At 35.8% G+C, this 21,728-nt stretch overlaps 2 protein-coding genes across 2 annotated transcripts; both read left to right on the plus strand.

Annotated features, from left to right (window-relative positions):
* Positions 1 to 8,169: 8,169 nt before the first annotated feature.
* On the plus strand, positions 8,170 to 17,130 carry LOC113233357 (transient receptor potential cation channel subfamily V member 5). Its single transcript, XM_026468473.1, has 16 exons — positions 8,170 to 8,260; positions 8,436 to 8,614; positions 8,791 to 8,919; positions 9,044 to 9,182; positions 11,087 to 11,276; positions 11,762 to 11,915; positions 12,597 to 12,851; positions 13,004 to 13,238; positions 14,612 to 14,740; positions 14,818 to 14,912; positions 14,981 to 15,105; positions 15,191 to 15,325; positions 15,399 to 15,508; positions 15,904 to 16,085; positions 16,546 to 16,788; positions 16,951 to 17,130. Exons 1-16 carry the CDS (start codon positions 8,170 to 8,172, stop codon positions 17,128 to 17,130), a joined length of 2,571 nt encoding a protein of 856 aa, XP_026324258.1.
* A 3,306-nt stretch (positions 17,131 to 20,436) lies between these two features.
* LOC113233153 (altered inheritance of mitochondria protein 3-like) lies at positions 20,437 to 21,728 on the plus strand. The gene is made up of 2 exons (XM_026468162.1): positions 20,437 to 20,465; positions 20,643 to 21,728. Exons 1-2 carry the CDS (start codon positions 20,454 to 20,456, stop codon positions 21,669 to 21,671), a joined length of 1,041 nt encoding a protein of 346 aa, XP_026323947.1. The 5' UTR covers positions 20,437 to 20,453; the 3' UTR covers positions 21,672 to 21,728.

A 21,728-nucleotide genomic window follows, 5' to 3' on the forward strand; every position in this document is an offset into this window, starting at 1 on the left:
AATAAAATTCTATTTAATTGTGATGTTATTAATGGGTAACCTAAATAAAGAAACATTTTATTTTTATTTAAACAAACAGGTGCTCAATCAGTGAAGAGGTACGAATTTGATTTATAATTGGACGTAGTTAAGCAAAAAGGATCTATCCACAAAATTATCAAAAAATGACTGATGGTATCAAACGGTTCCTAAAGTCTTACCTCTTAGATCAGCAAAAAATCCAACATATAAACATAAATAAATATCTCTGAAGTTACATGACATTATAAGTTTCGAAATAAATAAAAAGAAACACTTTTAACTTCAAACTGCCCCGAAAGTGACTGGATGTGCATTGGATCTTTTTTGTTTAACTACGTCCAATTTCTTTCCAGATTATTCTGGCTAATAGTCCTTCTAGCATGCAGTGGTTGTTTGTACCTCCTACTTGTACCTGTGGCGGAGCAAGGAGCTGAAGTGAACTACACTCCCGATACTTTGTACATAACCTGGACAACTACGTTTCCTGCTGTCACTGTGTGCGAGGCATATAATTCAAGATCCGTGCAGAAAAAGTTGGCAGAAACTTATCGTATGATTTTTAAATTTCAAATCGATAGTAATTCTTTGTTTCCAAATAAAGTCTCTGACTTGAAATATTATACGACGCAGGGTTATTTGTAAAATACCAATAATCTCCAAGGTTTACATTTATTAACATCATAAACAACAACTTTAGTTCCATGATTTTTTACAAAACATAATTAATTTACCAAAAATAATCTTTTAAGTTCTTGTAGTATTTAAAAAATAAACCTGTATAGTTAATAGCAGCGAGGTACATAGATGTCTGCCTTGTTCGCGGTCACGCAGATAATAAATAACCTAATTATCTATTTCATAATTACTCAGAGATGCGATTACAGGACGATGAATTATTTCGCTGTGTTTCATACATAATTAGCATGCAATCGGAATAATTCTTTTTTTAATCCACCCGTAAAATAACGTCGTTAACAAAATATACACAACCCTGAGAGTTTCTTACTAGCTCTTGTCAGTATATACTGAGAATTTGTTTTTTTTTTTATTTCTTTTTATAATATCAAGCGACGGGGCGAACAAGTCGTGCCCCTGAAGGAAAGCTACACGCCTGTGCATAACAGTTGCAGTGCCAGTCAGCTTTAAATCGCAAAGATCTGAGGGGCACTGCCACTGCGCCCGTCACCATGAGACATAAGTTGACAAGTCTCATGTGCCTGTAATTTCACCAGCTCCCTTACCGTTCAAAACCACAGCAGTAATGCATACATAGTAATGTGACAGTACTACCTTGGACGAACTCTTTCACAAGGAGCTCTACTGCTACTAACAGTAGCAGTTTTCAATTGAATTCTTTGACGTAATATCTATACATTTTCTTTTTCATTTTGACTTCCTAAGGGTATGGCTAATTTAAATTTTTTTAACATTATTTAGCGGATTTGATGGCTTCGATGGGCTTTGACTTCAAGAGGTATATAGCTGACTTGATGTTTGCTAAAGGCGTGTGCAAGAAGACCGTGTGTGTACCATGCGGGGACGTTATACCTTGTGACTTATCATGGAGACAGGTTATTGAACAAGTAAGATGGCTTTCGCTTTAAGTTAACGGCAAGTCAGTTGAATTATCTTACTGGTACTAATGAGAAATAAATCGTTGATGACATATACTGCCCTCCTTATTATAACTAACGTAATCGACATTTTTCATATGACATTTATCTGGGATCTGCGACAAGAGATCTACAATCCCCTACTAAGCTGTTTTTTATATCTTATTTAGTTTTAGTTTTATTGTTAAGCAAAATAATTTAGTAAAAAACTTTGTGCATATATTTCGAAAGTTACCGAAATGCAAATACGTTAGTTATGACAAGGAGGTAGCACAAGATACGTATTGATAAAAAAAAATTATGAAATAATTTTGAAACTAACATACCTCTTCATTTTAAAAATTTCGCTGTCGCATATACTCTCAATATGGGCACGTAATTTATAATATAGTTGGGGCTTCAATTTGAAACTGTACTTTACATGACAATCGTTTTTCGAGCAATAAAACAAGTCTGCCTCGCCTCTTCGTATTGTCACCCATAACAATAGTTTTAGTATTGCTTATTGTTACCAATTATGTAATAACACTTTCATCGTCACTTGTAACACTTCACAAGGTTCATAAGGCATGCACAGAAATTCTGTCTGAGTGCAGTTTCAACGGGCAGGAGTTTCCGTGCTGCAAACATTTTCACGAGGTCGATTCCGAGTACGGCCCATGTTTTTCCTTCAACACCTTAAACAGCGAGTGAGTTAACTATTCAATTGTTCTATTTATTTAAGATATCACGAAATATACGCGACGCAAAATCAAACATGAACCTATCTAAAATTATACTATATAGAATACGTGAATTGCAAACTTATTTTAACTTTAACTTATCGTTTGATACAAATTAATGATTTGCCACTGATAATGAGTCTGATCACGATGTGAACATCGCGTGTACTGAAATTCAGACAATTTGTCGATTTGTGTACATTCTACAGATAGACAGATAAGATTACTGCATGTTACTTTCAATAAACCGCCTGAATATGTTTAGTCTTGATTTTGCTATGATTTTTTTACAGGAAATCAATAAAGGATACGCTGTTCGCTGTGAACAGCAGTACCGGACCAGGATTGTTGTCTTTTCGTATTTCTTCTGAAGCACGGGTAAATTCCGATACATGGGTCTTTCCATAATTATATAGGAAAATTATAACACTACACAGTCTTTTTTTGGGCTTATTTTTAATGTAGGTACCTACTTTATCTTTAAGATAGGAAAATATATATCGACACACGACGTGTCCGTACAGTTACATGGTATTTGGTGCGCAATTTTCAATTTTCGCAAAAAGTTTTTGCAGGGAAATAAAGTTTTTTTAATGTTTTTATGATAAAACCAATTAGAAAATGATATTGATAACCAAGAAACAAAAATCGTGTTACATGGTGTTATTTGTCCCTTAACAGGTATCAGTTCACAGCATAGAAGAACTCTCAACGAATGATCTAGATAACGAGTTCAAGTTCGATGTCAGACCGTTTCTTGAGAACCGAGTGGAGTATTTTTTTTCTATGGTGGACTTTGTTACTGATTATGAATTGTTGAATGATGACATCTTTATACGCGGTTGTCGGTACAAGTACGAAATTCCTTCGGAGCCCTTTCATAATTACTCTGTGAGTAGGTATTTTCAAATACGAATCCATGTCTTCTCACAAAGGTTTTAAAAGTGTCGCAAACATGCACTTTGAATCACTGCCATCTACTTTGCTGCATACAAAGTTTCCATATTTTTTCAAGTAACCATATAATAAATTATACGCTATTCTCACCGTGTAATATGGAAAACAAAATGTTCATTTTAAAACAAATCTCCGATATTGTAGATTGTCATTTCATGTATAGGTAGGCGTTGTCTTAAATTGTGTACAATTATTGCAATTTCTAATTTCATTCAATCATCAATGTCAGAAGTTTATTGTAACGTTTTCTATTGTTGGTTAATTTCATAATTATATAATTAAAAATTGTATTTATATATAATATAATTAGTAATTTATATATAAATCGTCCGCAAAATATCACAGGGTCATTTACGCATATTAAGAATAACAATTGTCCCAGCGCACTGCCTTGAGGTACTCCCTTATTCACTACTCTGCATGCGTTATTAAGACGTAAAATTTCTCAATTTATAACTCACATTAACACTTTATTAATTTGAGTTGATTGTCCTTTATTGCTCAGGTATGATTTGATTTGTTCCTGTGACTCATATAACCCAATATCTAGTTTAAGACATCGGCAGATTTCTATCCTTCAAAGGAATATGATAGGTTATTAATTGTATAATTTACCGGGTCTTTACTGCGTGCTTTCTTTATTTTATATTCTTTCATATTTACTTCTAATTTTATTTTGTTTCTTACTTTTACAAATATTGTTTGTTATCTTAAATGCGAGTTTTATCTTGTTAAATAGCACCTACAGTAGAACTATTGTATTGTATCGGGAGGTGGGAGTCTAGAGGTCTGTCACACAGGTTAACACCTAGTATGGTCTCCTATTGCTATAAAGTCGTATATTTATTATTATTAGTAGTAATGAAGTCGTGATAAGTATAGCAACGTCGTTGGTACCGCTGGACGCAATAGATGGTTGGGGCCAGTCGCGGCGGTGCCACTAAGGTTACGGCTACCTCTTTTTCTTTTCCACCTTTTTAAAGCCGTCCTCGTCGCACTGGTCTACTCCTCTCAGTGGTACTGATGACACAGCTCCAGAGATGAGTTTCCGCCTTTTCTTCTTCCCCTCTGTTGGTTGCCTGGGTTGTGGTTGTGGAGCAATGGGTTGGGTAGCAGCGGCAACAGCAGCGTAATCACGTCGAGGGGTCAACGTGCTTACGAATGACGTCTCCGCCAGGGCGGAAAAACGGGGGGCGGGGCGCGGGGAAACGGGTGCGGGAAAACGTGCGCAGCGATAGCGGCAGCGGTCGGTGATACATCCATATGAGCCGACTCAAAACAGTCGATAGATGCGTTTTGCGCCCCGCGACAAGTATTGCAAGGCTTGCTTTTAGGGACGTGGTGTCCTTCAGTAGCCTGGTGACGTCGACATGGTCGAACGTGACAGGGGCAGCTTGTGCACCTCCTTCGCCACGAAAGCAGGCACGTTGTCTGGGTCGGTCTCCTTAAACAGGGTAAATGGAGACTCTTCACTCCTCCATCCCTCCGGCGAGATGGCATCTGCTCGGCCTAGCCGAGCGTGCGGAAAAGCAGCGCCTTGCCACTGCAAATCTCTTCTTCTTTGAAGTTTGACTTGCAGATCTGCACGATGCTGACCTCGTCCACAGTGTCGATGGCGTATTGGATGAACACCAGCAGTTCATTGGTTATGAGCTGTTGAGAACCCATAGTCAACTACGCGCAGCGGCTATTGCCGCGCGAGTCGCGAATTATTATAATTCTTACTGGGTGGTGGAGCACTTCCGAATCTCGTCGTGCACCGCACCGAACACCGACGATATAGTCCGCATGCTTGTGTACAGTCATATACACAAGATACCTGACCTCCCAAGCCGACTTTCTCGAACTTTTGGTTCTGAGCACAAAAATGTGGAGAAAATTGTTAAATAAACTTAATTTTTAACTCGTGAGCCGTAAAATTTATTTTGGTATGACTCCCTGGTCGACTCATTAGTGAATGACATTTTAAGAAAGTTTTTAAGCAAATTTGATTTTTAAGGTATGGTTGTTACTTAAATACAGAACACAAATTTCAACCAGCTTTAATAATGCCGACGCGGCCAAACGGTATAGGGATTGCTTTGCAAATTGAGGCAAGCATGGTTCGAGTCACTTTAAAAATAAAATATTGTTTAGCTATGACTATATAATATTCTGGAATTAACGTCTGGATAGATGTAAGGAATGTCTAAGTCTTGATCATACAGAACAATAATTTCTTATTTTAATAATTCCGTTAAGTGTGGCATATTAAAACAAGAAAGAAAACTTTGAAAGTCACTAAAACCTTGAAAGTAATTAAAACTGAATAAACAAATAGGAACGAAACGTGGAACAATGCGTAATCACAGAAGACACGGTCGTATGCAAACTGCGGAGCGATTTCGTGATTTGTTAATCTATCCATACCTACCCTACGCTTTATTAATAATATCTACCCATCCTTACCTACCCAACCTTAGGCAATTTCTAGTGAACAAATATTGTGATTTGTCAACGTTAAGTCAATGATGTTAACATTAAAAAGTGAAACATTGCTTTTAAAAATATAACGTTAAAACAAAACAGTACTCGCGGAATCGAACCACTGGTATTGTAACTGGCAGTCGATACAACAAGTCGCTCGACCAATTTACTTGGAAGTTAAATGACGAAATTTAGTATTGGTTTTAAAGTGATGTTGATCATCTTCAAGCAACACTCCACTCTGTATTGCTTACACAATCAAGTTGAAATTGCTTGAATTTTTTCTTTGTTCAATACGTAAGATGGCTTTCAGAACCAAAAGGTCGGTTTGGACATGTTAGGGGGTTAGGTATCTCATGTATATGACTGTACCTAATTAAAAATTTCGCATGAAATTACGCACAATGTCATAGGGTAACAAACAAAAGTTAATCAAACGAGGTTATCAATAATTGAATTTAAGAAACTATTAGAGTATATGTCCAGTAATATTATTTTCAGGTATATTCCTATGGCGCCTGCAGGCTGGCGGAAACGACAGAGCATGCATTCAACCATTGCAGTTGTGTTCATCCAGTGAGGGATACCTCTTGTAAGTTACTTGGGTAATCTTCACCAAACAAAAGCATAGACGCGTAGATATTAATAATAATATTAATATTTCCTATTTACAAAATTATTGTAACAATTTTCAGATGAAAATCTTTACTGCAACTTTTCTGGTTTACACTGTTTGGTTGATTACGAAAGTGAGTGCAAATTTAACAGCGTTACTATTTATTGTGTTTGTCTGAACAACATATGCATGTATTTAAAACGTTTGCAGGTCTGCAAGTAAACCAAGATGATGACAAAGAAGCCGATAACTGCCTGCCGTCGTGTGATGAAAGTGAGCTTAGTACTATCCACATCTCGAGGTAATTTTTTTTAAGTTTTCTTGCGTCTCTAATTATGTCCTGCTCCAATAATAGCCTTTTTTAACCGACTTCGAAAAAAGAAGGAGGCTCTCAATTATTCTGTGTGTTTTTTAAATGTATGTTACTCTATAATTTGTGATTTGTGAGCCGATTTTGATGATTCTTTTTTGTTGGAAAGAGTACCTCAGTAGTGGTACCATTTAGGTTTGAAGAAAATATTCCACATATATATTCCTAAGAGTGGCAAACTTTTGAGGTCGGTTTTTTATGGTTTTTTTAGTACTCTGTACTGAGATTATTTGATATCATGCATGTGGCTTTTTATTTCAAATTGCTTATATGACTACCATTATATGGAAATGACAAATATGAAATAATTTTTTTCCGATCTAAATTTAATATATATAAATTATTTGTTTGTTCAAACAAATCAACGTCTCGGGCCCTTTGTAGGTCCCATGACAGGTGATCATCAGTTGGTCATCTGAAAAAAAAAGTAGCTTCATTTGTAAAAATCGCGAAAACCTTAGAACTCGATGATACGAAAAATTACAGTGTTAAAAACACAGCCATCGCCCAGCTAAGTACTCTCTCACTCTCTGAGTAATAAATACAAAAGATATTGTAATACTGTGGTAATACTGTACTTTAGATAATATTCAATTATACCCTTAAATTAGGACTAGAAATTGTGTTATTATTATTATTATCAATATATCGATAAATTTGTATTGTATTTTCGTTCAGGGGGTGGTACTACGACCAGCCAGGTATAGGCACCTCGGTGAACATCCGAATGACCTCACTCCCGTCTTTGCGGTACCAGAGAAATCAGTTTCGGACAGAATTGGATTTAGTTGGTAATGCACAAGTTTATCAATACGTGTAACATGCCTAAACCACATTCTGTATACTCTGATCGATTGATTGGACGTGTTTAGCCTTAATAGGGGTCTGTGGTAACCTTTTTTAGGGACCTAAATCATAAGGCCAAGTGCGAATAGACGATGATAAAAAGCCTAGTCAAACATTTCTTTCTATTTAGAGTAATAATCAAGTGTACTACTGGAAGTGGAATATTTCCCATATTTTTTTAGAATACCAAATAATTTTATTTTATTACAGTGTCATTTGGAGGTATGTTCGGGCTATTCTTCAGCGCTTCTATATTAAGTTTGGTGGAAATATTGTATCTCATATTAAGAAGTCCTTAATGACAAAGTACAGTCTAAAAATATCGCCACGAATCCTTGTTTTATTTATTAAAATAAATTGTTTGAAACGTCGGTAAATTGTGCGGTAAAATACGTTACGGGTTACGATTATACCTTAGCAACGTACTCGTTTTATCAATATTACGCTAACCGAGAAATCATCTCTGCACACATAAAGAATGTCATTATCGGTTTCCATACATTGCAAAGGACATTATTTATAATTGTGCTTCCTTGTGAGTAAAAAGAAGCTTTCAACATGGGTAATACAGAGAGCAACGTAACAAGTGGAGTCAAGAAACAAGCAGGGACCTCAGAACAGAAGCTTTACAAGCTCATCGATCTGAAAGGTAAGTAAATTTTTTATGTAATGGAAAACACTTTTTATATTCAAAAATTCTTTACAAGAACCACATACGTATTGATAAACTTAAGCAAATCAAACATATTTGTAATAAATATTTAGGTACAGATACTTACTGAAGTCATTACGTAGGTTGTAACTTACAAAGCCCTGCATTTCAGGCTGTGGCCTTCTAGTAGATATGATGAAGCGAGCAGTTCAAAATAAGCAATATACGGAGATCGATCACGCAATCAAAACGAAGGTGGAGCCATTCCTTTACAACAAGGGCAAGGGACGCTATATACCCATATCACATCTTGTACTTGAACGTAATAAAGAACGTCCGAGACACAGACTGGTAAGGAAATGTTACGTTAGGAGCCCAGTTCTTTTTTCTTCCAACAAAGTTTTCGTGTATTTAATATGTGGGATGTAATGTATTGTACCACAAAACAAATGGTATGAGTTAACAACAATTTAAAAGTGTCTAACCAAGTAAGCAATTCAATTAATGACTATGAAGTTGTGTTGTAGCTGCCACCATTAAGGGGTATGGAGAACCCAGACGAAGAATTTGACGTAGAGAAAGATTGGCCAGTAGTTACTCAAGAAGAATATGATGCAAATCCTTCGGGGTATAGAGAACTTTGTTGGGATTTAAAGGTATGTTATGCCTGTTAATTTCATTACCTACGTAATTATACAATTATGATTGTTGTTGAATTATCATTATCAATAAACTGTAATCCTAATTGTTCAATTGTTGTGTTTTAAAACTGCCTTATAGGAACGAGGTGCAGTCGGCGAAACAATTCTACATCTCTGCCTGTTGAATGCAACATCGCTTTTAGCAGATCTTGCTAAGAGGTTACTTCGCTTCTACCCAAAATTAATTAACGACATATACATGAGCGACGAATATTATGGTGCGTATATTTTGCTTCCCGCGTCTACTGCGTTATTTTCATACTTGCCTTGACTCAAAAAACAAAGTGATAGCAGGTAATTTGATAGAGTATCCGATAACTGTTAGCTAAAAAATTTACCGGTGCTGATTTATGAAACACTTCCCCATGCCGTGATTTATAGGTAAACTATGGTGCAAAAAATTAGTGGTTGCGTGGTATGGTTGACACGTTATACATATTCGTAAAGTATTAATTTTTGATATGAGTGAGTAGGTACTTTCTCATATAGTAGTAGTATCTATGTGCATAGTAAACAAAATAGTCTGAGTACGTGTTCCGTAATAAGTGCGCAGTTATAGAATGCTCATTACGTTATAACTATTAAATAAAGGATAATATTATTTGATCCTCAAAGATATAATTGATCTATTGTAAATGTGCACTTTTTAAATAAACGATATGTTTCTATGTTTTATACCTACATATTAATTGTTCCATCTATAATTTATAATTTATTGCATTTATAATTTATAAATGAACTATAAATTATAAATGAACTGCATTCAAGATAACAAACAAAATTATTATGTTTTTAACAGACTTCAAAAAAGGAAGAGGTTCTCAATTCGACTGTATGTTCTTTTTTTCTTTTTTTTTGTGTGTATGTTACGCGATAACTCCGGTATTTGTGAACCGATTTTCATGATTCTTTTTTTGTTGGAACCCCTTACGAAGTACCCCTTACTTCGATAGTGGTCCCATTTCATTTTGAAGAAAATCACTCACCTCCAAGGATGGCTGTTCACGCATGAAGATTCATTTTTATAAATAGCGCCTAACTTTAATTTAGGAGCAATTACTTTAATGGTTGATTTTGCTATTTCTCCAATTCAAGGCGTTTTTCTCTCAATATACTTTGAGTAGTGTCGTAGTGAGAACCTATATTTATTATCTCTAGGGTCAATTCCTGTATAATGGCGAACTAGGGGATATTTCAATAAAACTTAGCAAATAGACGTAATTCCACGTACTTTTGAAGTTGGTTTTTTTAGTACTTTAGTGCCAAGTTTTATTGAAATGTCTCCTAGTTCGCCACTATACAAGACTTGACACTGGATATAATAAAAATCGGTTCTCACTACTCAAAGTATATTGAGAGAAAAACGCCAAAAAGAATCATGGAGAAATAGCAAAATCAGCCATTAAAATAATTGCTCCTAAATTAAAGTTAGGCAATATTTATAAAAATGAATCTTCATGCGTGAACAGCCACCCTTAGAGGTGGATGATTTTCTTCAAAATAAAATGGGACCACTATGGAAGTACCCCCTTTCTAACAAAAAAGAATCATGAAAATCGGTTCACAAATACCGAAGGTATCGCGTAACATACATACAAAAAAAGAACATACAGTCGAATTGAGAACCTCCTCCTTTTTTGAAATCGGTTAATAAAATTAGTTATAAAAATAAGCGCCTAAATTTTATTTTAAATGCTCACTTGTCTTAGTCTTAAGGGCCAACATAAAACTGTCAAGTTATTAATATACCAATCACACATTTTTGCGTATCTCAGAACAGATTAAAATATCCATCGATTTAATTTATTTTATATCTTAGAAAAAGAGGACCAATCATTAAAAAAGATGACCATTTAGATTTTAATGCCTGCTGTTTTCCAAATTTGAAAGAATCATATAAATACATGCTTTAAATGAATAATTGGCACTGAATATAATAAATAATATTTACTGGTGAATACTGAAAAACATCACTATGCTGAGGCCTTATCCTTTTCATCAATATACCTACTAGAAATAGAAATCAGAGTAGCTCATATTTATTAGTACATATATCATATGAGTTTCTATATAAGTATATGTGTGTTTCATGAATAAAGTCCTATTTAATTTAATTTTCAAGGTGAAAGTGTACTCCATATGACAATAGTAAATGAGGACCCAACTATGGTAAAGTTTTTATTGGATGCGGGTGCAGACTTTCACGAGCGATGCTGTGGCAATTTCATGTGCCCTGAGGATCAGAAGGCTTCCCGTACAGATTCATTTGAGCACGAATGGGTTAATGTACAAAGGGAGACTAATTATATTGGGTGAGTGTACCTATTATTGCAATAGCAGTCTGGACCTTGACTTTTACTCGATGTGGACATCATTTATCGATGCTTTTGCTACATTCTTATTTTAGTTGGCACATAATAAAGCTTAGCGTACGCTATACTCTTTCAAGTCTCATTCTGGTTACGGATGATTTTTAAAATATGCGACCGGATCATGACGCTGTCTTTTGTGGAACCTGACTCTGCGGAGTCAAGCATCCACTGTCAGACTTTTCATCGAAGATGTTTAAAACAAGATTTTTCATTTCTTCCTTATTAGAATTCCTGGGGCCTTAACATGAACTCTTATTACAGTTCAGTATAGGTTCATAACGACAAAAAAGCGGGATGGTGATATTACACTTCATGTAGCGTTATCTCACAACAATTCATTATAGGTCCTAAACTGAATCGTAATAAGAGTTCATGGTAAGGCCCCTGAACACTTCCATATTACGAATTTTCCAATGTATTTTAAGGTACGTCTACTGGGGGGAATATCCTCTAAGCTTTGCTGCCTGCTTGGGTCAGGAGGAGTGTTACCGCTTAATTCTCGCCAGAGGGGCAGACCCCGATAAACAGGATACCAATGGGAACACTGTCTTACATATGCTTGTCATTTATGAAAAGACGGTATGTTGAATTTTCAATAAAATCTGCAAACTCTATCTAACCAACTGATACTTAAAAATAAACGATTACTGTGATCTGTGTTTAATCGTCCAACCTATAAATAGAGGACTATTGTTATAATTTTAAATGATGCTGCTGTTCAATCACGCAAGATATTAACTACATCAGAGCTTCTACTACGAGTTTACTGTGACACTTTGCGTTAGCGATCGTAAATTACTTGTACGGTAAATTATTACAAAATTTTGTATGCAAACGTTTTACGCGGTCGCTAGCGATAATTGTCACATGCAATCATCATGCAATGTATTTTGTCATAATATCTTTAGCTGTTATCATTTACCGTAACATAAATATCATACCTTTAGTGTAAAAGGCCACATCTGCAAAATGACAAAATATCAAGAGAGGGGTTTAAAGAATCTACGAACAAAATTAGTTAATATCTGTCATGAAAATTGACATGCACATAATTTGTTTCATATATTTCGTATTATTTTGATGCCTTTCATATTGTAAGTCAATGCTTTCATATGATAAAAGTACTTTTGACGCAAGATCACACTATGATGTGATATTATTATACCAAGGGGACGATATATTAAGAGTATTAATGTAAACGCTTTTAAAAATAAAATATTTTAGAATAATTAAATTGAGAAAAAAAAAATTTTTCTGTAGAGTACATTCGACATGGCCTACGAGGTGGGGGCGTCTTTGAATATTCGCAATGTGCAGAACTTAACGCCTCTGACGCTGGCAGCGAAATTGGCGAAGACCAGCATGTTCTTCCACATTTTGAACATCGAAAGAGAAATCTACTGGCAGATTGGAGCCACAACATGTGCCGCGTACCCCTTAGGGCAGGTTGACACCATTGATACCGAAACGGGGTTGATAAGCAAGGACTCTGCACTTAACTTGGTTGTCTTTGGAGTAAGATACAAACAACTATCATATAATTATGTAGTCTTATATTTCATGTATAACAAGCCTAGTAGTTAGGCCGAAATCAAACACCGAAATTAGATTTACAATTTAGTTTTAGTACAGAGTAAGTTCAATTTTTCATAATATTAAATTTTCAGGAAAAAGACGAGCATCTGGAATTATTAGAAGGAATGTTAATCGATCTCTTAAAAACGAAATGGAATACGTTCGTGAAGTTTCGTTTCTATCGGCAATTTCTGTTGTTCTTCTGCTACTTTCTAGTATCACTTGTGTGCTTCACTCTGCGGCCGGGTCCACCCGACCGGGCTCTTAATGGCACTGCCATAAATACCACAGTAGGACCTCTTGACCCTGAACTCGTAGCTGATGTAGGTAGGTTTCCTTTGGGTGTTTCTATGTTACCTTATGTCATATTATTTATGCAAGGATCTTTGTATGCGCATATACACGTAATTAATATTTTCTTATGTCTTCTAATAATCGACGTACAGAGTACTAAAAAAACCGACCTCAAAAGTTCGTGGAATTACATCTATTTGCCAAGTTTTATTGAAATCGGTTACCGAAAAGTACGCAAAAACGGATTAATCCCCTAGTTTGCCATCCTTAGAAGTGGAATATTTTCTTCAAATTGAAATGAGACCACAACCAAGGTACCCTCTTTCCAACAAAAAATAATCATCAAAATCGGTTCACAAATGGAGCCGAAGTTATCGCGTAACATACAAACAAAAAAAAAGACGGATTGAGAACCTCCTCCTTTTCTGAAGTCGGTTAAAAAATTCTTGAATTAATTAGACATTAACCGCAATACACAGCTGTCTCTATTATTTTTATTTCATTATTACATTTCTTCGATTGTACCCCTTAATAAGGGTGCGAAAGTTTGTCAATTTTTTACCAGGCTATAATATTCTGTTACGTATGTAATATTAATCCAAACCTCTTCATTTTTTACACGCAAAAAGAAGATAAATTATCTATTTTAGTGAATCTCAATTTTCTGTTTTCTACGGAAAACATAAATATAAATTACGCACGAATAAAATAATATAACTCTGTTACGCATAAATCGACATATAAAAAACATTTATATCCTTTTCGTTTCTTTAAAAGTACTTTGAATGTTTATTTTTGTAATGTTAATTATTTACTTTGCTTCTTACTATTGTCTCATACAATAAGCACGCAAAAGTATTTATTTTTTGTATTATTTTTTGTATGTATTTCACTATTATAAAGTTTGTGCGATACGCTTGTCGGTTGCTTATCGTTTTTACACAAATAATAGTACAAAGTTCTTTGAAATTGTAGTGCAAATCTATTTCACAAGAATAAAAAACATGGTTTTCTTACAATTTCTTGAAAACTTATATGTTAAAATTTCTTTTACGAGTTTAAAACACAGGGTAATTTTGTGTACATGATCTTCGTCGGATAATTATTTTTTCGAAAATGTGCAAAGTTATTAAAGATCTTACTCTTTTTACCCGACTTCAGGAAAAGGAGAAGGTACAATTCGACTGTTTTTTTTTGTATGTATGATATTCAACTCTTTTGTGAATCGATTTTGCTGATTCTTTTTTGTTTGTTCCATTTACATTTCAAGACAATATTCCACCTTAGATGTGGGTGGCAAACTAGAGAAACAACGACTTTTGAGGCCGGTTTTTTATTAGTTTTCCTCTATATACTTGGTGCAGCCGTCGAAGTATGGGAAATTGAAAGTGTGTCAATGTTTACAGAAAACTGTAGTATTCCTTTGAATGGATCAGAATTTGATCCCGGAGCAGTAGAGTTTGTTAATGGTACTAAATCCGATGGACACAGTGCATGTGGGAGATTCAAGAGTCACCCTAAAGACAAAGATAAACGTAAGTATTATTACTTGGTGGAAAAATCTAATTTATAATAACTATCAATGATTGTTAAGAATATTATTTAATTTTAGCTACCGAACAGTCGAAGGAAACAGATATGGAAAACTGGTGGGAAGATTTAACGGAAGAATGCAGATTAATGAACCTGGAAAGTTGGCAAGCAAAAGTACGTCGATACTTAAATGTAATTGAAAGGTAAAAAGAAAAGTTGATATATTAATAATTTTATTACAGGTCAGGATCTCGGCGGAGTTGCTTTTGTGGTTGGGAGCTTTGGCTTATATTGGAGCAGCTTTAAGGGAAGCCAGATTTCTTGGACTGAAGATGTTTATTGAGAACCTAAGTACTGTGCCTTCAAGGTACCTAAAGTTGTCTTAATGTCAACCCAGAGTATCTCGATACTCTCGATGTATCTACTATGTATTTATAATAATCTTTTTTTAGGGTGATGTTTCTCTTTTCGTGTCTTCTAATGGTGGTTCTGCCGACATTTCGTTTTTGGTGCGCAGATGTAGTGGAAGATCATCTCGCTGTCATCATTATGTTAACCACTGCTCCATATTTCTTATTCTTTTGTCGGTTAGTTATTGTTAGTAATTGCTGTAACATGGTTCTTGTCTGCTAAGGATTAAATAAATCAATGTATTGACAGTGGCTTCAAAACTGTTGGTCCGTTCGTAGTGATGATCTACCGAATGGTGATGGGTGATCTGCTCCGTTTCGTATGCATTTATTTGGTGTTTGTTATGGGATTCTCTCAAGGTATGCTTTTATCTATTTAAATTAGGAGCAAAGTAATAATAATAATAATAAGCTGAGAAGAATAAAGGAAATAATAATAACACGCAACATAGCACCGCACTAGGGAAACCCTGTGTCGCGGGTGCCATAGACACACACGTAAACAACCACAAATTACACCCAAACTCACGTGACAAATAAATGTAAGCCACACAAATATTTCTTCCGACCCGGGAATCGAACCCGGGACCTTTGCGTGGCATGCCCGACTGGGCATGGTAACCGTTCGGCTACAGAGGCAGTTAAGTGATAATTAGCTTAGCGCTATTTATTAAGCTTGTATAAAACAATTTATTTTTATGATCGAGATGTATTTGAAATGCATGTTCATACAATAATAATATTTTTTCTTCCAGCGTACTATGTAATATTCCTGTCTTTCGACAACCCGAATACACCAGAAGGCGTAGATGACTCCATTTCTAATCCTATGCCATCACCTATGGAGAGTATCATGGCTATGTTTTTAATGTCACTTACGTCATTCTCTGACTACTACGGCGCCCTTGATCGCACAGACCACGAAGTAGAGGCAAAGGTGAAATGCGCCATTATGGTTTAACACACAGATCACAAGTTTAATATAATAATAATAATAATGCACACACTCAACATAGCCCCGCACTAGGGAAACCTTGTGTTGCGGGTGCCATGGACACACACATAGACAACCACAAATTACACCCAAACTCACGAGAGAAATAAATGTAGGCCATACAAATATTTCTCCCGGCCAGGGAATCGAACCTAGGACCTCTGCGTGGCAGTCCGGCACGGTAACCGTTCGGTCACAGAGGCAGTTAAACACAATATTGTTAGTAACCAAGGCCTGAATTGTAGATAAATGTGTTTACAATAATATAATGCAATATATGGCTACAAAACAAATGTTCGGTACAATTGTATTGTGTCCAAGTTTTTACCCCATAGCTTTGGACTGATGCGTCGGTCGTGCCAGTCTTTACTGGCACGACATACGTAAAAAATATTTGTTACAGTTACTCTTCGTCATATACATGATAATAGTAGCAGTTCTGCTAGTTAATATGTTGATTGCTATGATGGGAAACACGTATCAGAAGATCGCGGAGACTCGAAATGAATGGCAAAGACAATGGGCAAGAATTGTGCTGGTAGTGGAAAGAGGTGTGCCTCCGGCGCAGCGGTTGAAGCAACTTCTCGCGTATAGTCAGCCGATGGCAAATGGGAAAAGGGCCTTGGTGTTGAGAATAAATCAAAAGGTACTTTATATTTACAGTATAGCTTTACAAATGATAGTAGTTTTTTTTAATAGTAAAGTTAGCTGGAAATTACATTTATAGAATTAGAACATATTAAATTATAATATTAAATATGAAGTTCCTCATGCTGTTTGTAGTAAAATAACGTATTGTTTTGAATAGGATGAAGATAAAGAAGAAATGAAAGAGATATTAGAAATGAAGCGCACACACGATCGAATCGTTGCTAAACGAAAGGCTCGAGAGGCTGAAATGAAAGGGCCAAAGGGATATGCGCCGCCGCCGGCCAGGGACTACCCGTTGACGAAGCAGGACAAGACCAAGAAACGAGCTATGTTCTAATCCAATGTCGATGTCTATTGGAATAAGATTATGCATAAAAATAGTATCAACATTTCAGTACCTAAAATATTTGTATTCCTATTTATAGGTGCTGTTAGCGGTGCGTATCTAATAACAGATTTGGGAAATAAGAATTATGTTTCGAAACCATACATAGATTTATATAAGAATTAGTAGGTTTTGTTGGTTACAAAATGCCATTTTTAGTCAGCAGATAAGCAAAGGTGTAAATTGTGACTACAGCGTTCCGTGTCGTGTAAACGGTGCGTTAAATTTTCACTCTTACCTCATTGTTTGCACCTCAACCTGTATCTAGGCTACTTGTACTTTTGCTTAGCCAAATAGTCGGCAGCATATTGTAGACTTAGTGTGCGAATGGCACATGGCGATCCATGGCGAAAAATCTTATATTTTGTTTATTTGTAAATTCGTCTCTGTTTTATTCTTTCACAATTTTAAGTTGAACTATTGACAAATCCATAAACAAACGAATAAGTGATGTCTACAATCATTAGTTAAGGTCAAAATTATGTTCGCTTTTGAATTTGGATACATTAATTACCAAGTGGTATGCTTGATAGGTTAGAGAATCGGGCTTGATCTTGAATAGTTAGTCATTTTTGTTTTTATTCTTAATTTATGACAGGTTTTATTCTCAGAAGAATATCCAAGAACTGATTTTTATTTTATTCTTGTTAAATACAACATATCATGAACAAATAACTTACAAGTTGATCTCATCAAGTAGGAGAAACTGTTTAACGGGATATGGCCTGAGTGAAACCGGAAAGGTTTAACACGTCTTACGAAATGTTATTAAAAACAATACACGTTTCATTCTCAGTAATTTTTGTAAATGCTTCACTTTGGCTTCTTTCTATATCCGTTAGGTTATACTATAGATTATACCATCCACATAAGCAGTGTATTATCAGTTGAGAAGAGAAGAGTTCAAGGTTAAACCTCTTGCATGGTTGTTGGCGTGGTGACTTGAACCCAATAGGTTTGAGTATAACCTTATGCTATTTAAAAAGCAATTAAACAGTGTCCAAATCCTTTGATATTTGTGTATTTATTTTGACGTTTTTTAAATACTTTTAATTACTTATCATTACTGTTGACAGTATTTTGTAATTATCGACGGTTAAATACGTAAGTACTTACATTTTACAATTTGTTATCATTAAAATAGACCTAAATAACGACCACCGCGTTTAAATTACTGGCCGACTTATTAAACTCATGTTGTGTGCAGGTCCATCTGATGTTATTGAAAAAAAAACATGTTACACCTAATGCTGTTCATGTGATTAAATGTATAATATACCTTCCACTGTTACTATGTATGTATGTATGTATATACTTTATTGTACAACAAAACAAATGGTAAATGTTAGTGTACAAAGGTGAGCTTATCTCATAAAGGGATTTCTTTCAACTATCCTTTATTTGTATGCCCAATGTCTGGTAGGGCACAATAAAACTATACCTACTTATTACGTTAAATGTCAACTTATACACAACGTAGGTTGTTTTCACAAATGAATTACTAATTACTGCATCAATTTAATTAAATTTACTATTAAAATTTCATCAATATTTATAAATAATAAAACCAATACATATAATGTTTTCACATAATTGACGAGTTTCAAAATTGACCAGTTGACGAAAATTGCCTATTAACGAAAATGGCTAGTGGTTAGGGGTAATTCTTATATGTGGAATTAATTGAATTGAATTATGTGAATGAATTTTAATAAACTACTATAATATTCCTACACTTATAAAAATAAAATTAATAAAACATAAAAATAACTAAGCAGTTCAAGTCACACTAAAGTTAGATAGTGTTCTTTAAGCATATTTAATTATATGAGTCCATTACTTATGTTCAATATAAAAAATGTGAGTGACAATTACTTACATGAGTCCCTCTTACGCGAATTTTCACCTAAGCGCCTATTGCGTCAATGGATGAATTTAAATGAGCGACGTATGAAAAGCCGCGGATGCCTAAGCGTGCAGGTCATTTAGTCAGTGAATCAACTCTTAGCTAGTGCTTACTATTGATTAGTGACTTGTTATTTTCTATAACAGAACTCTGGACGTGTTTCGAGTATTTTGTTCCACTTATTACTGTAGCTTCGAAATGGTTGCCTACGATCAAACAATGTGTGGTTCAAGATTACAAAATCTTTTCCATTGAAAGTTTTGAATATTTTTGACTTGAACGGAATTGTTATAAGGTTTATAAGTACAATAAATATTTAAATAATACGATGGAAATAAATAAAAGAGACCCTTGGTCGATTTCGACATTATGAACAAAAGTTTCTAATGCTCAATGGCCAGCATTGCGGGCCTGTATCTTGAAGCACAGTGAATAGGAACGACCAGGTCGGACCTTGACTCTTGGCATTGCCGCCGTTATTGAGTGATGACGGCTATCCAACACTTTGTGCGTTGTCTATACAAGTTGAGTTTTGGATATTAGATATTTGAAAACGTTTTTTTTTTTCTATAAAGGCACAAATATTTTGACAATTACTCTTACGACATTTATATTGGTAAGTATGAAGTAAGATGCTGAAGAATATACAAACTTCAACAAAAACCTCTGATCTAATGTGATTAGAGACAAATCACACAAAACATTTTTAACAATGACCAATTTTTATCTAGTGATAATGATCATGAGTACCTAAATAGCGCAGTAACCTAAATTTTAGATTTCCACCGAATGGAGGGTGTATGGTACAGAAAGATAATTTAGTTTGTCATCGTCTTTTCGTCGTTATGTACCTATGCACAAACGATGGAATGTTGAAATTTTATGAAATAATAATGTCTGGCACATTATTTTATAAACGTTAAACTGACCAGGTCTCAAACTAAGGAATTCTCTTTATTATATTGCGAGGAACGCAACGCAAAATTAGTTCAAGTCATCACCTGAACCAATTTAAAAAAATCATTTTCTAAATTCGTTTTACCGGGAATCGAACCCGGGAACTCCACATCCTTCTAGTTAATAAATTATAATCTCAGTAATTGGAATATGATGAGGATTTGAAAATACAATTACAATTTACACTAACTGCCTTCTTGTTATCTCCTGAAACAATAACCTAAGTTGTACAAACGGGCTCAAGTAGGTAGAGATAGACAAGCTGTTTGTGCAATTGCCAGTTACAGCCTACCTATAGAATTATGCGTGACGCTCCCCATAGAGAGTTTGTGGTGGTGGTAGGGCAGCGTGAAGCTATAAATCTATAACCGGCGGTTTTGGTGTCACACACTGCCCGCACTCGACAGTAGACATGAAGACTGCGGTGAGTACAAAAAGTGAAATTAATGTTATGTACAGTATACACACGAGCTAATGGTAATCTAATGTCAACAATCGGTAACTACACACACTTATGAGCGTTTCTTGTTTCTTCTTGTTTCTAATTAAACAAGAAAGAGTTGACGAGCACATGTGTTGAATGGTTATATTTTGTTCTCAGACAGTATTGTTGTCCCTGGTAGCGGCCATTGGAGCGGAAGCGCCTTACCTCTTACCGCGTCCTGCTTCGCAGGCGCCTGCCTTCAACTACCCCTCTGCCCTAGCACCGCAGGCGTCAGGGCGCCCCGCACCTTCATCATCACATTCAGCGCCTCAATCTAATTTTGGATATTACTACACGCCGCCAGCGACTCAAATGTATTATCAACAGCCCGCACCACAGCCGCAGTACATTCCACAGCCTCAGCCTCAATACCAACCTCGTCGTCAGCCTCAACCTCAGTCAGGTTACAATTATCCGGCATCACAGCCCCTACCCATAATACTCCCCCAACCCCTTCCTAAGATTCCCCCTAGTTCTTCATATGGAGTACCGCACTTACCTGCGCAATCAGTACGTCCGACGCGTCCTCAGCCTATTCCTGCCTATCAACCAGCACCCCAACCCGCACCTCAGCCAGCTCCTCAACTTGCACCTCAACCAGCTCCCATTATCCAATATCAGCAGCAACAATACAGCCAGTCAGGGTATGCGTACCAACAGCCTCAACCACGTTTTCCAGCACCACTGCCTGTCCAGTCTCAAGCACTGAGCAACAATGCGGCTTCGTTGTCTAGTTATCAAGCGGACTCCAAACAATACAGCTCCCAGTCGCAGCTTCAATCTCATGGGGACATTTTAGACTCTGCCATTATCGACCAAATTACGAATATTATAAAGGAAAATGAACACAGTTCAGCAAAGAGTGCTGGTTATTTTTCACTTGTGTCAGGAGTGTCTTTAGAAAACGCCCAGCCGAGTATCGAACTTTCATCATTTGTTCAACACTCGCCGGGGGTGAATAGTGCTAGTTCGTCTTCCCAGACGTCAGTGTCGGGAACGTCATCATTTGCGACACCAACTCCAGGGACCGATTATGGACTACCCACTATTACTACAAAGAGTCAGACCCAATCGAGTTCAAGTTCTAGTGCACAGAACCTTTTCCCTCAACTGCAACCCGCCACATCTTACGGAGCTCCATATTAAAAGTACAGTATGAAAAGTTTGTACATAATTCTGACATAAACTTGTAAATATTGATAG

This window comes from Hyposmocoma kahamanoa, unplaced genomic scaffold, assembly GCF_003589595.1.
Source record: "Hyposmocoma kahamanoa isolate Upper Pololo Valley unplaced genomic scaffold, ASM358959v1 78, whole genome shotgun sequence".
In the NCBI taxonomy this organism is placed as follows: Eukaryota; Metazoa; Arthropoda; class Insecta; order Lepidoptera; family Cosmopterigidae; genus Hyposmocoma; species Hyposmocoma kahamanoa.